Source organism: Carassius carassius, chromosome 5 (genome assembly GCF_963082965.1).
Source record: "Carassius carassius chromosome 5, fCarCar2.1, whole genome shotgun sequence".
Taxonomy (NCBI): Eukaryota; Metazoa; Chordata; class Actinopteri; order Cypriniformes; family Cyprinidae; genus Carassius; species Carassius carassius.
The window spans coordinates 8,106,692-8,132,257 of NC_081759.1; the positions used below are offsets into that span (position 1 = coordinate 8,106,692).

At 35.8% G+C, this 25,566-nt stretch overlaps 1 protein-coding gene and 1 long non-coding RNA gene across 2 annotated transcripts in view; one reads left to right on the forward strand and one right to left on the reverse strand.

The window, feature by feature from the left end:
• The window catches only part of LOC132140726 (astrotactin-2-like), a 534,505-nt gene that overhangs the window by 350,329 nt on the left and 158,610 nt on the right, over positions 1 to 25,566 (forward strand). The window contains exon 11 of the mRNA XM_059549640.1: positions 11,333 to 11,483. Within this exon, the coding sequence (XP_059405623.1) occupies positions 11,333 to 11,483 (151 nt within the window). The remainder of the gene's footprint in view (positions 1 to 11,332; positions 11,484 to 25,566) is intronic.
• LOC132140250 (uncharacterized) lies at positions 2,843 to 3,640 on the reverse strand. Its single transcript, XR_009433743.1, has 3 exons — positions 3,496 to 3,640; positions 3,143 to 3,241; positions 2,843 to 2,971 (listed from the first exon to the last, which is right to left on the reverse strand). It is a non-coding gene; the product is annotated as an uncharacterized LOC132140250 (long non-coding RNA).

Sequence of the window (25,566 nt, forward strand, 5' to 3'; positions counted from 1 at the left end):
AAAAAATAAAATAAATGAAAAATAATAATAATATACTACTTTTGACCAAAAGTTACCAAGTGTGACCCAAAAATGAAAAGGCCCAGAGGGTATGGAAACTTTTTATTAGACAAAGGTTCTTCAAACTATACAAAAGTGGCATGTTCTGGATCATCGTGTTTAATCATGCTATCCTAAAGGTTGGTCAAAATAGATTTGCAGTGGTCCCATTTTCAGAGGACAAAGGTCTAAAACCTGCAGTGTACTGTATGAGTCAGGAAGGTCTTATTCTTCTAATGCTGTAAAGCACATATTGGAGATGTGAACAGTGAAGACAGGCTGCTTGCCAATCAGCAAACAAAAGCACTTTTAATTATTGTCATGAAAAACAAGAAAAATAGCAGAAGGACTTATCTCAAATGTCTAGTTGGTTTAGCAGTATCAATGAACGCCTCCTTTGAGAAACTCTGCTTTAAGGAGACACATTTATCTGAGTAAATCTCAAAATAATCAAATAAGCTCTCAGATTATTATTACTATTATTATTATTTTTTATTTTTTTTTAGATAAGCAAAAAATTTTATGCATAAGTATTCTAAAATTCGAACTAATCCTGCTTCTGTAAGCACAGTCTTCTTCTTCTTGTTCTCATACAGTGTAGATGCATCACTAAAGTAATAACTGCTTTTAAATAAGACAGGTAGGTATATCATATTCACCCATAGGAAATCTAATCACTATAATGGTGTCTTTATGTGTAAAATAAGACATTATTTAAAGTAAGCTGAAGTAGTGTTTTGTTTGCAGTGCAGGTTAATGCATAATACAACAGCTAATCCAAGCGATTTCTTAACACTGACATAAAAGGCAAATAACTCTTTCCTCTATTCCTGTTTTTGTAAAAAAGAAAAGAGAAGAAATGTTCAGTATTTATTTAGTTTTTATTTCTAATCATTTATTCTTAGGTACTTTTCCTATGTCATATTTGGCATTCTGCTCTCTCATTAAGACATTCTCTGTAAAGCTGCTTTGGGATCATTTGTATTGTGAAAGGTGCTATGCAAATAAACATGAACTGACTGTCATTCTTCCTTGAATAAATCAGTGATCCCCGAGAGACTATGATGATTATTTAGGATTGATTATTATACTCAGGGGGAGGTTTAGGATCAGTAAATTGGTAAATTATACACCACTAGTGTTGATTGTTCTGGCAATAATAATTTTCGCTTGGCATTACAATGACTTTGATTCATTAGAAGACCTTAGGCACATGATGAATCAAAAACACCTCAACTATACACTTACACAGACATGAAGATGGCTTTCCATGAAACAAACTTCACACTGTAGACAGGGAGTCATTTATTTCTTGTTAAGTGGCTGCATGGAGTTACCTACTTCTGGAGCTGCTGTGCTTTGGATCCAGTTTGAGCCTCTTGAAATACTTTGAAATATATCTTGCAACTATTTGATCACACACTGTTAAAAACTGTTACTTGGATCTAACTCAATAAAATTAAGACAACATTTCCAACTACTTTTTGCAAGTTTAGTGAACTAACTGATATTTTGAGTAAGGACAACTTAATAATATGCATTTCAATGTATGCAAAAATATTAAGTAGCATTTTCAGAAAAAGCCAATAAATTGAGTACAATCAATGTAAAAATATCAGCATATTACACACATTAGACTTAATTAAAATAGGTAACATTTAAATGAAAAAATACTAGTTAATGTCTTCTGATTTATTAATTTTAACCAATTTGCCCTTTCTTGTTTTGGAAGTGTAAACTGCTTCAAATAATTAATTGCTTAACTACTGTGTCAATTTCCAACATTTATTAATTGGCATATACAAACAGCAGCAATGAGCTGTACAGTGTAAACAACCAATAACATATGTATCAGCTTATAAAGTGCAGGTTAGTAGAACACCTTCACAGTATAGTTTTTTACTTTGTACATACATAATATTAAAACATTTTAATATCAAGTTAACAGGCACTTTTGTCACAAGCCATATACAAACAGCAGCAATGAGCTGGACAGTATAAACAACCAATAACATCTGCATCAGCTTATAAAGTGCAAGTTAGTAGAACACCTTCACAGTATAGTTTTTTACTGTGTACATAATATTAAAACATTTTAATATCAAGTTAACAATTTATACTGTCCAGCTCATTGCTACTGTTTGTATATAGCTTGTGACAAAAGTGCCTATCAAGAACATCTGTGTTCTTGCATTAAAGCATGACCTTAGCTTATAAACTACTGGTTAGTAAAACACCTTAACAGTACAGTGTGTACATAACATTGAACATTTAACACTAACATTACAGGTCACAAGCATGAGCATCTGACCTCAACTTAAAAAGTGCAGCTTAGCATAATACCTTCACAGCGTGTGTGAATATTTTGAAACTTCTTTAGTTAAACATTTCACTGATCCCACTAACTGACCAGTTTTTAAAGTGCAGCTTCACAGCAGGGCTATTTTGTGTGTATAAAATATAAACTTTTTCACACCAGAAAGTGTGACCTGCAGCACAGTATAACACATGACAAGAACAAACCATTAGAACATCCTGAAAAATTCAACATTATGTCCAGTGTATAATGATGTTGAACAGACAAAGAAAACAGCTGTTCACAAGTGCAGATTGACAGTCATGTCTGAGTGCCTAGGCAAGGAGCTTGTTTTTCAGAGTCATGAACTTGGGGCTTGGTTTTGGGCGCAGTGTGTCAAGTCCCAAGAAAAAGTCTTTGAAACACCTCAAATGTTTTGGAAACCTTGGATGGAAACTCAAGATTAAGTGCCTATGTCAACCAAAGCAGCAACCAGCATGCTTTGGCCAGATTTCCAAGATTGGTAAGGACTGGTATTCCCTCAATAATGATTCCTACTGCATCTGGCTCACGGCAGACATAGATGCTCATATTCTTCATTTTCAGGTCCTCATGAACAGTGGTCTCTGCAGTCCCCTTTTGAGATAAAAAATAAAGTATTTAAGACAAACAATCTCATTTCTTGATGAAAAACAAATACTCCACCACTACCTGCCAAATGCTGGTTCAGTCAGTTCACATTAACAGTCAGCACAATTTAAACTTGTTCACCAGACTGACCCAAACCTGCTTTGAAACAATACTTACAAAGTAATCAGAGATGAGCTCTTGTCCACTCTCTCCCATATACTCAAAGAGGCATCTCAGAGTGACATCTCTCTTCTTCACTGCAGTGGCACTTGGGTCCTAGTTAATAGAACTATAATGAATAAATTATTTTTTGTTGGTAAATTCACTCCAACCATGTAATGCCATCATTACCCTAGGTCTGTAATAGTTTTTCTTTTTTATTTATTATAATATATTAACAGTAACAACACTTGAGACAGTTTTTCTTCTAATTAGTCTAATTAACAAACAAAAATTCAAGATAACTGAAAAACCAACTACTGAATTGATTAATATTGTATCTTTTAACTTAGTAACTACTTTTGACCCACCTGTATCAGTTCCATCATCAAGTTTTTGATGCGTTGACCAGTTGCTCCTCACTTGGCACTAAAGAGCTCTAGGAGCTTTGGGGTGTGCTTGTTCAGCTGTGACATAAACGTTGCTTCCAGGGGAACTGCAGTACATCTTCGGAACTCCTCGTTTACCTGTAGGACAGCAAATGTTTGACTTTAAAGATAAGCAACATCTGAACTTTATGCAAAGCAAAAAAGTGAGTACTATCTCATGTCAAAGTCACAATTTCCAAAAAGTTCTCAGAAGTGAGTAGTGTCAGGAAAAACCGAGTGCTAAGTCACTTACCTGGAATGGTTCAAAGAGGGCAGGCCATCTTTTCTTAAATTCTGCCACATCAGGAGACTGGGCAACCACTTCCTGTCTTCTCCAGCTGTATGTTCTGGCCATCATATCATTTGTGCTTCTGACAGAGTCCTTTGTCTGACGGGCAGCAATTAAGTCAAGTCTCAGATTCTCAAGGGTGTCATTTGTTTCACCATGTGGGTGTGAGGGCAAGTAATTCACCTCTGCCCTCTTTGGTTTCTTGACATTTTTAGCAGCTTTTCGCTGATCATTTGACTTGTTTCTCAGTGAGAGTTTGAAGTTACAAACACCTCTGAAACATTAAACTGTAACACACAAAGACAACATTACTTATACAACGCACACACACGTAGATTTATACAGTATGTGGCTCAAGTTAAGAGCTGTTTGAGATAGAGCACATTTGAATTTGGCGGTCGCAGATGTTTGTAGGAAACAGAGCGGTGCTTTTGCAGATTGCACAACACAAACACATTAATTAGAGTAAAATCAAACTTTTAAAAATACAAAGAATTACTTACATGGGGTACGTGAAGTATAAATGCTCCGGCTCCGTGGAAAACCTTGTTCAAATAAACTCATGGAACAGACGAGCGTGAAGGACTTGCCCGTGCTTGTTCTTCCGTTGCTGCAGGTGGGCGGGTCGTGTCTTTTTACGTCTGGTATAAACTTTTAAAATGAGTTTTGTAAAATCAATTTATGTTGTAGTCCAATGAAATTAATTTTATTATAGAAAATATTAAGTTACGAAAATATTCACACTTTTTACTTATTGATAACTCAAAAAAACAAAGAAAGAAAAATAAATTAATTTATTGGAATAAATATAGTTTTTAAAATGAAGTCATATGGACAATAGCACTGAACGACTTTTTACAGTGATGTGATTTATTCTAATCAAAATATCAGGAAATTTCTTTTTAGCCTTATACTAAAAAGGAGCTGGTTTTGTAGAAACCAGTTTATTGTTGTTAATGAAGTCCGAACAAAATGCAGTACTTGAATAAATTATTTTAGCCTTGTGCAACACATAATACATCCCCCGTCCACAGTTATTGCTGAAAATGCAACCCATAATACATTCCTCAACCACAGTCATTAATGGAAATGCATTCAATTGGTGGCTAATCTTTTTTTTTTTTTTTTTACCATGATTAGTAAATACACTCAACTGTTTTGGTGTAGGACCTATTTTGAACAATGTGCTAGCAAATTTCACAAATAATAATAAAAAAGAAACAGCAAGTAACACAATTAATTAAACATGCAATTTTGAAGTAGAGAGACTATAAAAAAAAATGTATTTGCAAAACATAATCCAATAGTCTTTGTATCAGTGCTTTAAGTGGCCCAAATAAGGTGCCGGTACTATATTATAGCCTATATATATATATATATATATATATATATATATATATATATAGTTTTTTTTTTTTTTGATGACTACCCTCATCCCCTGAGGTAACAACAACTATATTGAAGGGGTTTTATATACAGCAGTCAACAGACGACGTGGGGGGGTAAGGGGGGTGTCTGCGGTCTTGGGTGACGGGATGGGGGGCTTATGATATTAGATTTCGTAGCCTATAGCCTAATAAAAGATAATGAATTTCAAACCTTAACTAAACACATTTTTATTCAAAGATCAACCGTCTGTCATTACTCTTTAGTCTGCCACAAGAAACAACAACATTAAAATCATGAACTCAAATGTCATTGTAAAAAAAAAAAAACAATGACTGTTGTAACATTGCGTAAATCAGACCTTTCTGTAACGCTAATGCTAATGAGCTTAAACTTATTTTTTGTACACAGTGCGGCGTTACTGTCCTCCTCGCAACTGCAGCAACTTGCGCTCTCTTCATCAAGATTTAAAACAAAAAGAGGACAAAAAAGGTCGCATTGTCTTTGTGCATATAGATTAATTAGATAAATGAATATCTAAATTCGTGCCTAGCCGCCTAGGGAGTACGGTATTTTTTTAGAAAAAAGATGCTGCAGCCAATGAGCAGCTGGCGGGGGCTGGTTGCAGGACGATTCAACCTCCGCAGACAGTTTTTAATGTTTATCAGACAATAACTACTCAAGATTTTGCTTTAGTATAATTTTCGGGACAATTAGGGCCAGATTCGGGACAACAGTTTAGATTTCGGGACTGTCCCGAATTTTTTCGGGACGTCTGGTCACCCTAACCTGAAAGAGCTACTGCATTACTTCATTAGCTTGCGTCTGACCTGCAGCGATGTTATTCAGGCTTGGTGGGATGTCAGCCAGCGAGTCAGCTGATTATGACCGTGATGTTTTAGTACTTAAGAGTCTGAATCCAGGAGAGCAGATTAAGTTTTGTTCACTATATTTGAATTATTACCGAGCCGAGTGTGCGCGTTTCACACACACTCTCCGGCCACGTTGAGATGTTACTGACAGCGGCAAAAGTGGCGCATGCGCTTTTCACTTGTAAAACTCAAGGGTGTAAGGGTAATGTAGTCTCTGCTCTCGGTGGGACAAATTAGGAAGCTTGCATTGTGAAGGGCGCACTGAAAAGTGGTAGCGCAGGCAAAAGATTAAAACCGCTATTAAAACAGATGTCCAAATGAGCGTACCGGTACACTAAAAGCACGTTCTGGGCGCACGGAGAGGTGGCGGTACGCTCAAGAGCTATATTTGGAAGTGGCGGTACTGAGTACCGGTGCGTACCGGCCCACTTAAAGCACTGCTTTGTATTCAGTATTTAAATGTACTGTACTTTGAAACAATTTTCACTCAGACATTTCTTGTAAATTTCACAAAGAATTACAAGGAAATGACAAGTAACACATTGAATTAAACATGACATTTTAAAGTAGACGGACTAAAATAGTGTTTTTTGTAAAATCTGCAATAATCTTTAGATCTTTAATATTTTAGCATTTTTTAACAGTGTTGGATTTTGTTTGAAAAATGTTCATAATATAAATAATTGAACCTGCAATTGGTGCATTGAATTATGCACAATTTTAAGTAGAAAGACTAAAAAAGTGTTTTTGTATGTTATAAATGTTGTTCAACTTTGTTATTATTTATTTATTTTACATTATCGAGGGTAAATGCTTGTGATGTCATGTTTATTATGCACACAGACACAATTGAGTTTAAAGCTTATTTCAATTGACACTCCAGATGCTAAATACTTTTCTTAGATAATTCTTTTATTATTATTATTATTTTTTTTTTTTTTTGTCTTTCTCAACTTTTTCAACTCGCCATAGCTTTACAGCATGTGGGAAGACATATACTCATGTGAGGTCTAGGTAGGTGAATCTCTATCCGGATGTATGTGACCCTCGACGACTCAGCCTCCCACCTTTCAGGAAGGGGCTGCAGCTTCGGCTGCCGGCATCCATCAATAATTCAGACTTCACATTAATTACAAAACGGCTCTGCAGAGCTCCACTCTCTGCATGTGGTACGAGCTTACAGTCATCCATCACCTCTTTCAACCCACTCACATAAAGCTCACATTTCTCCTGAGGTCCAGACGACTGGAAAAAGCAATTCTTTCATTTCTGCTGGTCTCTTGGCAGGTGTTTGTTTTAGCTTGTGTGCATTAGAATGCAGTCTGAATTGTTGCGATGTTGCCACTCACAAGCTGTCAGAGACGAATTCAATTAAGACATCACAGGAAAGGGGTGGGTGAGAATGATTAAAACTGTCAATAGCGGGCACAGTTATGAAATGCCACAGCAATATCATCCTCCAATGCATCACAAGACAAATGGCTTTCATCTAGTGCCACTGCGGCCTCTGATTGAATCAGCAAAATTTTAAAGGAATTATACAGATAATAATATTTTACCGGTTTCATATCCACTGAGGCGGCAATGCAAAAAATGGTTAATTGACAATATATATATAAACTGAAACAAAATATAAAAACAAGCTAGTTTACAAAGCAACATTTATCGTTTTCATTTAGTTCAGCTTTATGTCCCAAAATGTATTAAACTGAAATAAAAATGCATAAAAACTATTCAGATATTTAAAAACATTAAAACTAATGAAGTGACAAAAAAACACTTCAAAAAAAAAAGACTTAAACTTTAACATTATCTCAATGATACTAAAATAACATTGTGCTTAGTTGTATAACTTAATGTAACATTATTTACACTGATTATTTTCTGTAATTTAAGTCATTACAACTATACACACACACACACACATATACACATATATATATATATATATATATATATATATATATAATAAAATTAAAAAACGTAATAAGAAAAGAGTACCTAAATTTACTTTTTTGAGTAAGCCTTGTAATCAGTTCATTTGAAATGGTGTAGTGATTAGCAATAATGCATTATACAGTCATTAGTTCATTCATTGACCGGTTTTGTTATTGAATGAGCTGTAATTGCTTATATGTTAATGCTGGTGTCATTCGCAGCCGCAGCTGTAATGCTGCTGTGTGTTTGTCTGCAGAGCTTGTTAGGCTGACATATAATGCGAGCAGGCAGGCTGTGGGCAATGCCAGCGCTCTTGCCATGGGAAATCATGTTCCATCATGTTAGAGGAAGTTTGGATGCTTTGGCCTGTGAGGACCGCTAATAATCACCCCAGTGACTGTCACGGCTGCAGACGTCCACCTGCTCCATACAAACGGCCAGGAACGCACTTATTATGTACTGTACGCACATGGCATTGTGGCCAGCTGAAGACACACTTGAACACATACGAGCACCTTGTCAATGAACCTCATGAAAACAGATCCAGGTAACATTGATTTCATCAAAAAAAAAAAAAACACACACACACACACAACTTCCTTGACAAAAGCACATTTTTCCCTCCAATTTGTCATATTGTACACATTCAGACTTTGTCATACCCCATCTTTAAATGCTCAGAAAAAAGGGGCACAAAGCTGCCACAGGGGCAGGTAGCCTACATAGCTAAAATCCCTAAATGGCACATATCAGTTTACCTAAAATGCACATGGTAGTACCTTTTTTGAGAGTATACATGTAACTGTAATGAGTCCACTGAAGGTGAGCATAGTGAGAATCCATGTGCAGTTTTATTTACATAAAGTGCTCCAAACAATAATCGAAAATACAAACAAATGAAGACTTAACTAGACTTGTACAGACTTGAAGAGGCATGAACAGACTAGACTCATGGACAGCAGATTACAGCAATACACAACAAAGAACAATGGGAACATGAGGGCTATTTGTACCAAAAACATGACAAAAAACAACCAATGGACAAACAGAACTTAGAAACATATGACAAGACCATAAACCAATAAGCACAAGACACATTGACTAAAGCAACCAATCATAACACGACACATAAACCAAAGAACCAATCAGAACATGACACACAGACAAGGGAATCACGTGACAGAACATGACTGAGGCCTAACTACAAAATAGAAGACATGAAAACGATGAAAAAAAAAAAAAATAATAATAATAATAATAATAATAATAATAATGTTAATTTTAACTATTAACTACGACTTTTGCCTAAATAAAATTCTAATTTTATGTGTATTAATAGTATGATAGTTGTTAAGTTAAGATATGGAGTAACATTAGAGGGATCTAAAAAAATTCAGAATAATGCATTAATATGTGCTTTGCCAATATGTTAATAATAGGCAAGTAGTTAATAGTAATAATATTTTCATAGTTAATGGTACATGTTTTCATGTTAATAGTACGTTTTCACCTTTTGTAGTTAGGCATGAGCCCATCTGTTGTCCTCAGTGTGAAAATACAGATCTCAAAATCATACAGTCAATGTTGGAAAGGGTTCAAATTTGCAGATGATGGAAAACCAAAGAATGTGCAGGAGCTGGAGGATTTTTCTTAAAAACAGCAGACAATTGAACTGCTCAGGACAAACTGCTTGTTCTGAAAGTTCAATATCTTTTATTAATTTTTTTTTTTTTTTTTTTTTTTTTTCAAAATATTACAATAGATCACCACAGGTGTTTGCCTGGTGTCATGGCAACAGCAAAGCACACTACATTTATGTGACCTTGTGCTTTCAGCTCCATCCTCACTGGAAAAATAATGATGGATAGTGACAAATTTTATGTTTGTCTCTGCCACAAAACAGACACCTGTTTCAATTATGTCCTGCTCTCAGAGTCAACGTTGTTGTGCAGAGGACAGAGAAGGACATTATGGGTGTCAGCTGAAGGTGCTGGTTATTTTGTCATCATGCGGAAATCATTATTTTTGAACTGCATGTTCTACATGATCTAATTAGTATGTATAGGTAAACTGCAAATGTATACAGTACATCCTACTTTTTCAATGTCTGAAAACACATTCATATATCAATTAATGTGTCACAGTAACTGATATGTATAAAATATCGTAATTCAGCATGCCAAGCTGCTTTGAAAAGATGTGAAAAGCGTTTTACAAATAACCTTGATTCATATGTGCAATATTAATATATGGACAGTTTCTGCAATGTAAATACGTTTACATCTGTACACTGCACACATTCCCAAAAGTGTTTCTTGAGCAGCAAATCAGCATATTAAAATTATTTTTGAAGGATCATGTGACACTGAAGATTGGCGTAATCATGCTTAAAAATATATTCACATAGAAAACAATTGTTTTCATTTGTAATAATATTTCACTTTTATTTTGATCAAACAAATGCAGCCTTGGTAAGCAGAAGACAGTTTTCAACAGGGGCCATTTCATCATTAGGGCAATAGGGCAACGCACCACCCAAGTGTGAAAGGGAGAGAGTTTGTTTTTCACATTCAACTTCAACTGTGACCATTCTAGACTGTTTGTTCTGCCTCTGGATATTGGTTCCTTGGAGTACCACCCCTTTTTGGGCAATTTCACTTTGGCTGAGCATTGGCCAGACTGTTCTCATAGACTTCCATACAAACATTTATTTATTTTAATTTTTTTTTTTTTTTTTTAATGTAGGCGCTGCAATGCAATCTCTATGAGTTCCAGGAGGGATAGCACTAACATGCTTTTGTAATCATCTGTTTTGTTTAATAATTCTGAAAGGATCTGTTATTAAGGTGGTATAGTGGCATTTCCGTGGAGTCCTGTTTGGTACAGTATGGCATCTTGACTTGTCATTTATATATTTATAGAAAAACAAATATCAGATTTATTTATTTATTTTTCTTCTCACAGTTTTTATGTTGCACTGTATAAATAAATTGTGTAATGAAAAAAAAAAAACATTTATTTTGAAAAAAAGCTTGAAGAAATTATTTTGTGGGAATCCTCTTCAATCTTTGGTAAAACAACAACAACAACAACAAAATATTTGTTTAAAATGATTCCATTAATAATCCTTTTGTTATACTGAGATAAATTATACCAGGGTGAAAATTGTCCACCAGCTGCCACTGCTTTTCAAAGGCATAAATATTCTAAACTTAATATCAAATGTTTTTGAATGTTACCTATTTTGTTTGGTAATGATATTTAATAGTATTTCTCTCCTGTGTTTTTCTTTTAGGGAAGAGGCCATCATGTCCACATATTTTGAGACAGTAGACGATCTGCTCGCATCGTTTGGTCCAGTGAGGGATTGCTCTAAAGACAACGGCGGGTGCCGGAAAAACTTTAAGTGTGTTTCAGACAGAAGGATGGACTCGACTGGCTGCATGGTGAGTAGCCATGATCACATGTCGTCTAAGGCACTGTCCACACAGAGACGCGTTTCACTGTATATGCATACATTTTGTATCATATAGGCGTTTTGTCCACATGGATCCAGTGTTTTTGGAGAGTGAAACCGATATATTTTTTTTTTTTTTTAAACAGGTTCCAGAGTAGATCAATCTGAAAAGGTCACCTTTGCATTTTCAAGTCCAAGTCTTCTTCTCCACTTTTAGTGTATCCCTGTGGCAGAATTACATCACCATGTACTGGTCTAGCATGCATACTACATTGTTTTGTGTCAGTTTTGAGGTTCTGTGTAGATGCAGATATAAAAAGATTGGATAGGGAAAACTCTGGCTTCATGTGGATGTAGTCTAAAATTGGCCTGTTTGATGGCTTACTGAGCTTAAACTATCTAAAACATGGCACAAGTGAAGACTGTTGAGTCATGTTGGCATCCTGCACTGAGACTATCAAGCTTTTATTCCAGGAGAACAACATTCTGGCAAACGCATCTCATTATAGGCAGAGAAGTTTGTCCCGTGTTACATGTGCAGATTAAATGGAAGGGAATGAAAGCAAGGAAATGTGGTTAATGGCTTTTTTGGGATGAGATGTGTTCATAAAGCAAGGAAATTGATGAGCTCACAGCACTGAGCTGATGGATTAATCAATCATACACAGCATGATGGGCCTTGATCACTCACACATTTATTAGGAATAAAAGTCTGACACTGATCATGCATTCTGATCAGCTGCAGTGCTTGAAAAGAATAGTTCACCCCAAAATGAAAACGCTCTTATCTTTCATTAACGCTCCAGTCGTTACAAAGTCATTTCTTCTGGGGAACATAAAAGGTCAAATTTTGAAGAATGTCCTAATCACTCTTTTCTTTTGTAATGAAATATAAGGCTGTCAAGTGTCAGATTTGGCATTAAAATGATTGGTTTTTATGTCATCATAGATGTCAAAAAAAAAAGAAAAAGAATTGTGAAACTTGAAAGTAGTGAAAAAGAAGTGTGCTAATATTATTGAATGTGCACTTGTAGTGTACTTTAAATCTCATAAGTATATACAAAAAAACAACAATTGTACTTGCAGATAGTGTACTGTTGATGAAATAAAAGGACACATATGTAGCCTACTTAAAGGGATAGATCACCCAAAAATGAAAATTCTGTCATTAATTGATCTCGTGTATGTATTCGTTATCCAAAATTTTGTCATGCACGAAAGTCTTCAAGCTGTGAGGATGATTTTGTTGTCCTCTTGCATCTTAAAAAATAGAAAAAGAAAGGAAACATGGGGTCCATTCAATCCGGATATATAGAGAGGAAGGAGAGTTCCCCCTCCTTATTAAGGAGCAGCGGGAATATCACGGGAGATTCAAAGTTTACTTCAGGTATGTCAGAAGCTCAGTTTGCTAGCAATAGTAGAGACAATTATTAAAAAGAATACCACCAATTTCTATGAACTCAATGTGCAAGGATCTTTACAGTGCTTTGTACTGTGAGACGAAGTGGATGAACTTTACAATCGGCATTCAGGATTTTGGCATTCGCTTGTACGGTGGCTCTGAATTGTCAAAAGACATCTCAAAATGCAAAAACTCAGAAAAACAAACCCGATTTGAATTTGTTTATGTTGACCAGTAGTTTCGGATGCAGTGTGTAAACGTGAGTGACAGCGTTGGTGTGTAATAATTTTTCAATGCGTGGAAATTTCGGACTCAGTGTGCAATGGCCTTTACTCATCCTCTTGTTGTTCCAAATCCCAGTTCCATGTGTCAGCTGTTGTGAATGCGTGTTAAAGGAACACTCCTCTTTTTGGGGGGAAATAGGCTAATTCTCCAACTCCCCCAGAGTTAATAAATTGAGTTTTACCATTTTTGAATCCATTCAGCCGATCTACGGGTCTGGCGATAGCATTTTTAGCAAAGCTTAGCATACATCATAAACAATAACCTTATGCTTATTGTTGTACCTATAGATACATATATGCAGTTTACCCATTTGACCACTCCAAGCACGTAGATGCATCAACAAGTAAATAATAGTTCATATACAGTACATATACAAATCTATGGTTGTACCTGCATAAATGGTCATGTGACATGCGTTTTCAGTTTGGTTGTGTAGATGGAGATCGTTTCTGAAACGCAGTGAGAACGCCAGTGTTTATTTTAAAACGCCATTTTAAAACAGAGTTAATAAATTGAGTTTTACCGTTTTTCAATCCATTCAGCCAATCTCCGGGTCTGGCGATAGCATTTTTAGCAAAGCTAAGCATACATAATTGAATCCTATTAGACAAGTAGCATCGTGTTCAAAAATGACCAAAGAGTTTTGATATTTTTCCTATTTAAAACTCCACTTGTCTGTATTTATATTGTGTGCTCAGACCAGTGGAGAATGAAAAGTTGCGATTTTCTAGGCCAATATGAACAGGAACTATACTTCAATTCAGGCGTTTCGATAGGAAAAATATTGAAACTCTTTGGTCATTTTTAAATGTGAAGCTACTGGTCTAATAGGATTCAATGATGTATGCTAAGCTATGCTAAAAGTGCTATCGAGATCGGCTGAATGGATTCGAAAACCGTAAAACTCAATTTATTAACTCTGTTTTAAAATGGCATTTTAAAATAAAAACGATGTTCATCTACACTGGAATTCTCATTGCGTTTCAAAAACAATCTCCATCCACACAACATAACTGAAAATGCATGTCACATGACCATTTATGCAGGTACAACCATAGATTTGTATACGTACTGTATATGAACTATTATTTAGTTGTTGATGCATCTACGTGCTTGGAGTGGTCAAATGGATAAACTGCATATACATATCTATGGGTACAATAATAAGCATAATGTTATTGTTTACACGGTCATCAAGGATACGCAGAGCGAATGTCGGCAGCCACGCCATCATTTTCAAAAGTCCCGGTTTTGCTCCGTTTACATTGAAATGCAACCTCTGAGCTTTCAAACTAAAGCCATGTCTTTGTTTTCGACTTCCAAAACACAGGAGTAGTGTAAACAACAGGCGTAACCATAGCAAAAGTTATGCTTTTTAAAATGAAAATGTACTACTGTAACCAGGGCCTTAAAGGGACTCATTTCTTTCTTCAAGTATATGCTTTTAAAGTGTATTATTTCACTAATAAGTATTCTTTGCTAAAGTTATTTTTCACATATGGGGCAATGCGCCTAAAGCCCTGCTTAGTTTTTACACCTGTTATTAAGATGAGTCTTGGTCAATCTGACCACGTGTGTATAAAAAATAAAAATAATAATAACAATTTGTAAATGGTGTCCAGAACATCTGAACTTCATTCAGAAATGCACATGTATATGCATTCAAAAACATTCAGGTGATTCTGACAAAAATTACAGGTAATCTACAATAAGATGTAATTCCATGGCTAGACAGTCGCTGAAACCATGTGCCTCATCTCAGTTCGCCCTGACCTGAAATAACCTGACATACAGGGCTTCAGGAAGGAAGCTTTCCTGGTGACAGGAGGTCCTTGTTCATATAGACTTCCATCATGTACAGTTGGAGAGTCAGGTGAAAAGATAATGGCAAGGATGTGACAAGACCAAGGTGATTCGGTATGGCCTGTTTGAGCAACTCAGGGTGATGGTAGGTGAGAGCTGCTGATCTTTCCAGCAGAGCAGCTCACCTGCTCTATGCTGGTCCTGGAGCAGGAGGCAGAAGGAAACTAGACTGGGATGAATGAGGCTCTCCATGATGGACCTATAAAAGTAAAGCAGGATGATGGAACATTTTTTACTCTTGTGTGACGTTATTATGTTCTTGAATGATTTCTTTACAGAAGGAGGGGTGATGTTGGCTCTTCTACAGTCTATCCTCAACAACTTCTTGACAGAACACCAGCCAGTCATCTATATTAGTGGTCCATCCATAGCATCGCCATTGGTGGTTTACAGTCATTAGTCTACAGTAGCTACCTTTACATTTTTCTGTGAATTTGACTGTCTTCTCAAGTTTTGTTTAGAATACATATGCACATGTAAACAGTGCAATATTTAGGGTTCATATAAACAGAACATTCTAAATCTGAAATCAGATTGAATTGATAATTTAAGAAATTAGTGCATGTAAACATAAATAGTGAGGTACAGAGTTAGGGACAGAACACAGTATTGAGGGGCACCAATGTTTGTGATCTTGGTTTGCTTCTTCCTGAACAATTTGCACTATGTCCATTAGGAAATGAAACTAGCAGATGGAAGAGGGAGTCAGTTTATGATGGAGAAGGTACGTTACTGTTACAGATGTTGGAGCTGTAATTGTGTATTCAGGACTTGGACTGAAAGAGAGTACTATAAGTGGACTTTCTGATGCTCTTGTTTCCACTTGGTATTGTGTTTTTGGTGATCAGCTCAGACATGGTCAGCCGATATTTTCTGCTTCCTGTGACTTCTAGTGATTAGATCGCATAGAGACCCAAAAAGACCCCACATCCTACTAATATTATTAAATTCAGATCATGTGTATAAATGTGCTCTTATCAAATAGACTGGAGAATAATTCCTTGAAAGTTTGCCATTCTATTTCTATCATTCATTGTTGGCTTTTAGCAAACCTTTTATTATTTAAAACAAATGAATAACAAATATTACCCCCTTTTTCTATCTGTGTTTCTGTAAAGTACACATAAGCAATGTAAAGGAGGGCTGTAAGCTGAGCAGATGCTGTTTTATTTAGCATTTAGTCTAAGACTAAGGGCCAAATTTATTAAACAGGGCAAATTAGCATGATGCAATTCCATAAAAGCACAGATGAGAGTAGAAAGTTCAGAATTTAAATGTTTCTATAGTTGTTTTGTCTGGGAAAGGACGCTGCTTTTGTTTATTTTATTTTTTTACCATCATCTGTGATGGATTTTGAATTTGGGTGGCCATTAAAGAGTTGTGGCATGACAAGAGCATTTGTAAAGGCACTGACATCATTTGTAATCTTGCCAAGAACTGAATGGGGTCTGTCTTATAAAAACACTGCATGTCTTAAAACAATCAGCGAAGCACTTTTAGGGCATTTGCAGCGATCGCTGCCTAATCCTTTTTAAGTGTTCACTTCACCTCTATTACTGAGAGTGTGGAGAAATGGCAGAGGAAGGAAAAGCTCTTTAAACTTCCTCATGTCACCAATGCTGAAGAGGATGAAACACAGGGAGACTCCATCAGGAGTGGTATCATGACTTCTGCCCAAGTCAAGAGATCCAGAAATGAATCCACTTCAGCCACCAGTTACAAGGAAATTGTACAGCTTTACCCGAGTGTCAAGTTTGGAGTCATATACTTAAAGACGCTTATTAAATGTGAATGCAGTTTTATTTAACAATCGCAAATCAATGTGTTTGCGTCTGCATCTTTACATAAATTGCTTTAAAGTTATTTATCATAATGTTAAAATCACTACTAGCTAGATAAAGACACATATTGGCTTTAGGTAATTTAACACACACATTTCCAGTGAATGTAAGTAGAACCTCATAATGATAATTCTTAAATGTGCTATATACTGTAGTAATTAGAAGAAACAAGTACTGTAGATGTATCCGAATGGCTAAATGTTATACTCATAAAAAGGGGGTGTTATTATGGTTTATGGGCTTGCATTTTGGCCAGAAACAACCATTTTTAAGTTAAAAATGTCCTGATGGATTTGTTTCTTACAAACACACAGCTTTCTCTTCTTAGGATGTTAATAGATGGACTTGAGGGTCTGGATTACTTGTGGATTATTGTGATGTTTTATCAGCTGTTTTGGACTCTCATTCTGACGGCAACCAATTCACTGTAGATGATCCATTGGTGGGCAAATGATTGAATGCTACATTTCTTCACATCTGTTTCTGGGAAGAAGCAAACTCATCTGCATCTTGGATGATTGGCATCATTTACTCACCCTCATGTTGTATTGAACCCATATCAGTGGTGGTTTTTAAAGTACATTATTTAGATAATTACATTGCTCAAAGACCAAATCTGAAAGACATACAAAGAACAGTGGCCTGACATTGAGCAAGTGAGCAATTGTATTTTGAACCAATTGTCGGATTGTAGTAAGAAGTTATGATGGCATGTCAAAACAAGGGTTTAAATACATCATATATTAATATAGAAATGCAATATGCATAAAAGCTGTTCAGATCCTTCCTCTGGAGCAAAGCGGGTGGTAAATGATGATGATTCATGCTCCTCACCTCATGTTTGATAATCCACTTCAGCATTTCTCCTGGAGTGGGCGGTCAGACACAGATGAGAGCTGACTCTATAACAACGGCTAGCATTCACATGCAGTTTGTTTGGGGAAGCTTTATTAAACTTTCTGTGTAGCTGCTGGCATATTTTTCGACATTTTTCAACAAGTGCAAACTGCTCAGACAACATAATTTGAATGGCGAAATGCATTATTTATTTTGGAAGGAAAGTTTTCAGCAAGGACCTCTCGGAATGAAATATACATGAAGAACAACTAATAAGATTGTCCGAGTTTATTCCATGCTGAGTTTTGAAGGCCGAGTTGTTGCCAGTGGGTGATCTTATTAAAATGTTCTACTAGGAAAGTGCCCACTCTCCAATTGCCAGCATTTTCCCCCTTCCAATTCATTAATTGTTTCTTTCTTCTTATTTCTGAGATTAAAGTTACATTTTCAGCATATTTTAAATTATGCATTGCATTGTGTTGTGTTTTAGGGTTGAAGGAAATGTTTGTAAACTTAACAGAAAAGGTAATGGTAATTCTTTATTTTTTTATTAAATTTTGTTTTGCCATTAAAAATGTTTCTACAGATTGTTTATTACAGTGTGTAGACAGGAAAATACTTGTAAATGAATGCTACATTTTCATTCAGCCTAAGGTGAAATATGTTGTTGTTTGGCCCTTCAGGATTTTTATGCTTTTTTCCATATATATAAAACATATGGTTTTCATAAAATCCCTCTGTAAACCATTAAAACAGCACATTTATTCACACGCAGGGGGACTTTTTCTTCCATATGTTGGTTGTTTAGTTTTTGAAGGTATGTATTCTTTGATCTATCTTTATCTCTACTGCAAATGAAACAGCTTGTGTGTCCATCATTTGAATATCCTCCCTGGAGTTCAAGCCAGGTGTGTCCAAACCATTTTACTGTGGTGATGGCTCCCTCCTGTGCCATTAGCATAGAGAAAGAAGATGCTTCCAAACGTTTGAAGGACGGAAAAAAACGAGAACGCTGGAGAATGATGAGGTGACGTGATGGACGACACGGAGAGACAGCCAAATTATGAACAGAGCAGAAGGAGTGGACGTGGAGGAAATGGGAGATGAAGAGTGAAACCAGATGAAAAGCTAGAAGAAAGGATATATGCTGAATGAGAGCAGATAATAATGAGACGAGAAAGAGCAGCACACATGTGAAATCATTATTCTGAAGGACTTTTTTACAGGGACAGGTCTGCAGGCTGTGATTTTTCTACAGAATCTTTGTAGATCTTAAAAAAAGGTTTGCTTGCCAAGTGCCAAATGAGAGTAAAACATGTTTTCGTCCTTCATTGGAGTGGCTCGCCACTTGGCCAGAAACTTTATGAGGAAGGCAACATAATACATGGTTTAGGTGATGCAACTGATGCTGATCAAGATAAATCAACTATCTACAGGAAAAAGAAAAACTGTCGTAGTTGGCACATCCTTTATGACGTTTATCACTTTTGCATCTTGTCATGCTTGATAGCGGGTTCATATAGTCTATTGTAATGCTAGCTAAAGAATGGCAGAAAAAAAAAAATGAATGAACCGTGGTGGTATCTCTCACATCAAAATCCACCTACATATTTGATTGTTTTGGAAAAAATGACTACCAATTGTTTTGCTTTCAGCGCATTTAATGCCTTGGAACACAAAATAAAATGTTTCATTTTAGGGCTGGAGGATTATGGCCTAAAATCAAAACCTCGATTAATGGAACAATTTACCTCGATTACGATTAATCAGAGGTGGAAAGTAACGAATTACATTTACTCGCGTTACTGTAATTGAGTAGCTTTTTTGTGTACTAATACTTTTTAAAGTACTTTTTAAAATCTGTAATTTAACTTTTACTTAAGTATATTTTGTTTGAAGTATTGTACTTCGCTACATTTTAAAACACATTAATTACTGAGTAAAAAAAAAAATAAAATAAAATAAATCGCTCCCTGGAAACTACGGCAGTAAATAATGGGCAGGAGGGCAAACTGGCGCTAAAATCACAAGAAAGATGCAGACGGACAAAACAGGCGTTAGTGGTGCAGACACCGCTGAAAACGAAACCCCGTCATATTCTGAAGTTGAACTCGAAGGAAATGAAGTGAACCCCTGGCCATATGTATGCTCTATTATGCAGTGTAAGCTGTACTTGCCTAGGAAGACCAAACTAGCAGCTTATAAAATCTCGACAAGACATCAACCCTTCGCAAGAAAAGGTAAGCTAAATAATTGCATCGTTGCATTGGTGGTTAAAATGAAGCTTTGACATTTTAGCAAGAGGTTTTGCACAAATTAGCCAAAAAGACAGTAGTGAGGAGTGTGCTATTTTTGTTTTAATGATGTGCGCGCGCATTTATAGTGCGTTCTTTCACTCTGTGATTCAGTCTCCTAAAATGCATTTAGAATGATCACAAAATTGAAGATATAGGGGCAGAAAATTCACATATTTATATAATTTCATATATTAAATCAAAATCACACAAAAAATGCCATCTTTTCCTCCAAAAATCATCATGAATATATACATACATATATATAACAGTTCAGTAATAGGGTGACCACCCGTCCCGCGTAGCGCGTGCGCGCACAGCGTTTGAAGCCCAATTCATGCGTCCCGCAAATTGAGACTGTGTCACGCAAAATCAATGCTTGCTCAAAAAAAGTTGATGGCTCTATATCCTCGAGCCCCAGGCAGCCAAACGAACATTACTTGACACTTCAGCATGCTACTGCGAGAGCGGGAGCGAGCGAGTTTGAATGAGAGATGAAGTTTACATCTTTATTATTTCTGTTTTAACGTTTTTCCTACATTATTTATATTAAAATATGTTATGTAGGCAATAACTCCGTTTACTATTTGACTAATTTACTGAGGTGGCATCGTTGTTAACTTACAAAAATGATAATTTGGTGGATAATTGACATTTTTCCGTTAATAACAGGTAGTGTATTCCGATGTAAAATTAACAGTCGCCTGTGGACGCTCAACAACCATCTTATCTGAGCTCAAAACGCTGCTTGAGCAAGTGTCAAGATACTAAAAGTAATAAATACATAATTATGAACGTTTATGTGTGTTTATTTTTGTTCTCAGTACGTTATTTTAATAGCAATTAATGATTATGAACATAAAGCATTACAATATATATATATATATATATATATATATATATATATATTATTACTATATACTATCGATGAAACCACAAAGCTGATGCGGGAGGTATGTATAACTGCAATATAAAGTAATTTTGAGTATTATTGCTATGAGTATTATTTTCTAAAATTAGGTAGATGTAATATAAAAGTACACATGGCAATGTTTTTGCAACAGCTCCAAGTCTCACGCGCAGTGTAGGCTACGTCACTGTCCGAATCCGTTCACTTATTTATTTATTCACTCCTTCCTGATATAGTGAACTCAACTGCCATACACTATATAGGGATTAGTGAATGAGTGAATTCCCTTCCCTTGAGTTGTGATGTCAGACTTTTTTTTTTACTTTTCATTTTAATCCTATAATTTTATATTATAATTTATTTAAAGTGAATAAATTGTAATGAAAAATTAATAAAATAGCTAAAGTAAATCGTAAGTGGAAGTGCATCTGTCAATTCTGTCATGAGCATACATCAGCAATTACACATGTTTAGGGGAATAGGGCATTATTAATATACCATGTAAGGTGGTATGTGCTAGAAATGGGTAAACCACTATCAGTGAGTCTGCCCATGGGGTGTCCCACATTGTCCCTCAGAAACGTACCCCTTGTCCCCACTTGGGCTTATTAGCAGGTGGTCACCCTATTCAGTAAACATGTTAATTAAGAGACTTGCGTTTTAGACACCATATTGCCTTTTTTTAGCTCTATTTCTACAACAGAAAATAATTCCAAACACAGCCACCAAAGCACAGTTTTGCGTCTCTGAGCAACGTGACAGTGTTTCGTTCCTGAATGAATCAACCGTTTAAATGATTCGGTTCAATCGCAATGACTCACTTATTAACAGTGACTTGCTGACACATACTGGCCATTTTAATTTCACATTTAAAGTATCTTTTGATTTTTTTTTAAATAATTAATTTCTTATCATTTCAAATGAGTATTCAACATTTTATGTCTTGTATATCAAAACATTATTCATGCATTTGTAACTGCAGGTTAAATGCATTCTTGTCCTGCACTAAACAGTGTAATACATCTAAATGCCACTTCCAATTAATCTTCTGCATTTCCTCTGCATTAAAAGATGAGTTTGTTGATACTGATTTGCCTGGTAACAGCCCAAATGTTTTATTATTCTTAATAACTGATTCCTTTAATTAAAAACAACTAGTTTGAGATTAATAGACCTATCCCAGGGGTGTCAAACTCAGTTCCTGGATGGCCATAGCCCTGCAAAGTTTAGTTCTAACCCTGCTCCAGCACACATATCATGTAGTTTTCAAATAAACCTAAATGATTAGATGAGCTGGATCAGGTGTGTTTAATTAGGGTTATATCTAAACTGTGCAGGACTGTGGCCCTCCAGGAACTGAGTTTGACACCCTTGGCCTGTCCCATTTTGACTCCCTCCCACTGTTAAAATGTAACTTAGTAATTTTTACTCTGAGTAAAGTTTAAATGAGCTACTTTTTACTTTTACTTGAGTAGATTTTTAGACTGGTACTTTTACTTGTACTTAAGTAAAATTTCATTAATGTAATGGTACTTTTACTTGAGTAGAATATTTTTGTACTCTTTCCACCTCTGCGATTAATGAACGATTATTTGGTTTCTGTTTTGTTTTTTTGCCCTCATAGTTCACTGACAAGGTTTGTACTGTAAGCAGGGCCGTAGCTGGGGTTAGCAGGGCCCGTCTAATTGCTTGAATGTCCAAACCATAAAACAAATACAACTGACAAAGTTTAGTGAAGACGCAAGGCTCACCGCTCACGCGTCATCAGTATGTGTTGAACCGACGTTCACCTTTTGCTTTTATGCAACTGACTGGAGAGCAGAGTCATGTGGCTACACAAGCGCTAGTATGCTTTTAAGGGGGAAGTATTCACAGGATTAAAAAAAACAAATAACCGACATGGGAAAATTAAGTCGGTTATAGGTTCTGAATTTCAGTTTCGATTACTTTTCGATTAATCATCCAGCCCTAATTCATTTATCTCAGTGCTCTTAAAGTAGACTTAATCAAAGACAGACCCTTGTACTTCACTCTTGATTGGCAGCAATCCTGAACTAGATCAAAAGTTTGTTCTATTTTCCTGTTTTGGCACCATCTGATAAGGTAAAGTTGAGATCTGAATGCCTGGAACAAAGAAACTGGCATGTCAGCTGCTTATAGAACCACTGAAAGGAAGTCTAAACACACAGCAGCGTTCACAATCGGAAGAGCTGTGCACAATATGAGATATTCCACAAAAGGCTGCCTTTTCAATTTCTGCTCCTTTAATAGTTTAATGAATGCAAGAACCACAATATTATGCACAGCAGATATCATCTCCTATCTGAGACGAGAAGCCAGTGGGATGAAATAACAAAACAGCCTTTAGAGTCATTTTCCTTCCCGCAATATTTTGCTGTCTCGTTGTGAGGTTTTCAAATTAATTTACCTTTAACATTTTCAGAAACGTGTCAATTGAGCTTCTAGTCTTTTGATTGGCATTGAAGAGGATTCTTCTTTACTTTTATATCAAGTCACCATTTAGTAGTTTGAAGCTGCATTAAGGAGCAGCAGTGCATGCACTAAATTATGAAACGGACACATTTTGCATCATTTGATGTTTGTGCAACTCTTAAAAAGCTCCAGCTGCCATTGACCCACAGGTCAAACGTCACTCTAAAACAGCTTTATTAGGTCACGCATGTAATTCTGACGCTTAATGATGAGGGACACGCATTCATTAAGCTGAAGGCAGCTGCTTAATTGCACAGTGTCTGATTAAAAACCTGGAGGTGATTAGATTGACTAATGAGAGTAAACACAGAGGTGGCAGATTGAGCCACGGAGGTTTCTGCGCTCCCTCATTTCTCTCATCTCTGTTGTCTGTTCTGATGGAGATCACATCCGCTTGTCTTTTACAGGAGACCATTAAACGTTGTATATTGCACATTAGGAATGTGCTGTTATTCTTTACACTTTTTTATGGGTTCTCTTAATCACTGTATTGATGGCATTCTGTGAATGACTCATCGATTAGAATAATATAGTGTTTCTTTCAGTGTGTTTCCAGCAGACTCTCGTTTTTGTTGCTCTGTGAAACCATATGTGTCTGTGGGCAAGTGAACGTTCTTATTTAATTGCTTCTTTATATATTTATTTTTCTTAATTTTCATTTTGTTTTGTTTTCTATATATCCAGAACAGTATATACACATATACATATATAGAATGCAATGTCAAACACTGTACGTACTTCATTAGTTCATTATCTCCATTTACAACTGCTGTATTAGTTAGCAGCCATTGCACTTCAGCAGTGTGCAAAGAATGATTTACCCTGCGATTAAGTATGAACTGTAAAATCCTACATAGTGTAAAGAACATTCTGTGAAAATATAACTGTGGCTAAGATTCTCCCATTTTCAGTGATGTATGACACATTTATGAGAAAATATATAAATAGATATAGAAAATATATAAAAAGTCTATTTATTATAATACACATGTTCAAAAAGCAGTAAAACAAATGGGGGGACCACAATAATTCACTGAATTGAATTGTATAGCTTGTATAGCTTTATCAGTAACATTCAAGTCTTCATAGATTGTGTTTTTTACAAATTAACATTTTAATATTAAAAGTATTTTTGAGTGTTATGGTTGGAGTATTTCTAATAGGGCTGTTCCTGTCCTGGAATCAAATGGAATCGATTCCAAGAATCGATTCCTCACTGTTGTTTTCGATTCTTTTCCAATTTTTTTATTTTATTTTTTTTTAGATAAAAAGGAACCTAATCTCACCATGATGACTGCAGGATAGGTCGTATAATGTATCCTTCCTATAATATGAAGCTGAAAAAAATAAAATGACGATACGAACATTTTAGTTTTTTCAGCTTTGCCCGTGAAATTAATCATAGCCCAGCTCTGCATGAATTAAATAAGACATGAAATGTCTAAAATAAATGTGCCCAGTTCAGTTGAATGATGAAGTTTACTTTGTATTCTTTGCACAATATTAACAAACCGTAGGCTACATTGAAACAAAATAACCAGAACATTAATAACTGATAGAGCTCTGTCAATCAGATGCGCTCTCGTCCACTGATCTATGCTCGTGACGTATTATTTATAATTATCATTGGCTGATAGAAATGTTAAAAAAAAAATATTTTAAATGGTAATAAGATCAAGACCCTCAGTGACGTCATGATCTATTCTGTCATGTAGCGCTCAAAATTGTGGACAAGCCAGTTCCACCATAAAATAATCTCTGAATTGTTTATATATATATATATAAAATTGAAAAAAATCTTTTATCTCACAACTGTTGTAATTATGGCTTAGGTGAATTGTGCTTCTGAAACGAAAGGCTACATCCTAAAATTCAAATGATCAGTACGGACTCGTTTTCTTTCCGTTTATTTTCGTGAATTTAAATGTGTGCAGCCTTTGTCGGATGAAGCCTTCCGTTTGAGAGACTCCCATAGACAAGCTTTGTTGAACTGAAAAAGACTGAATGAGGAGTCGATTCCCCTTGATGGAATCGATGCCAACCTTTGGAATCGACTCTCGATTCTCAACGCCTCGGAATCGATTCTTTTTTTAACCGATTCCCAGCCCTACCAAGCGTAATTTTTAAAGCTACAAACATTGTTCAGT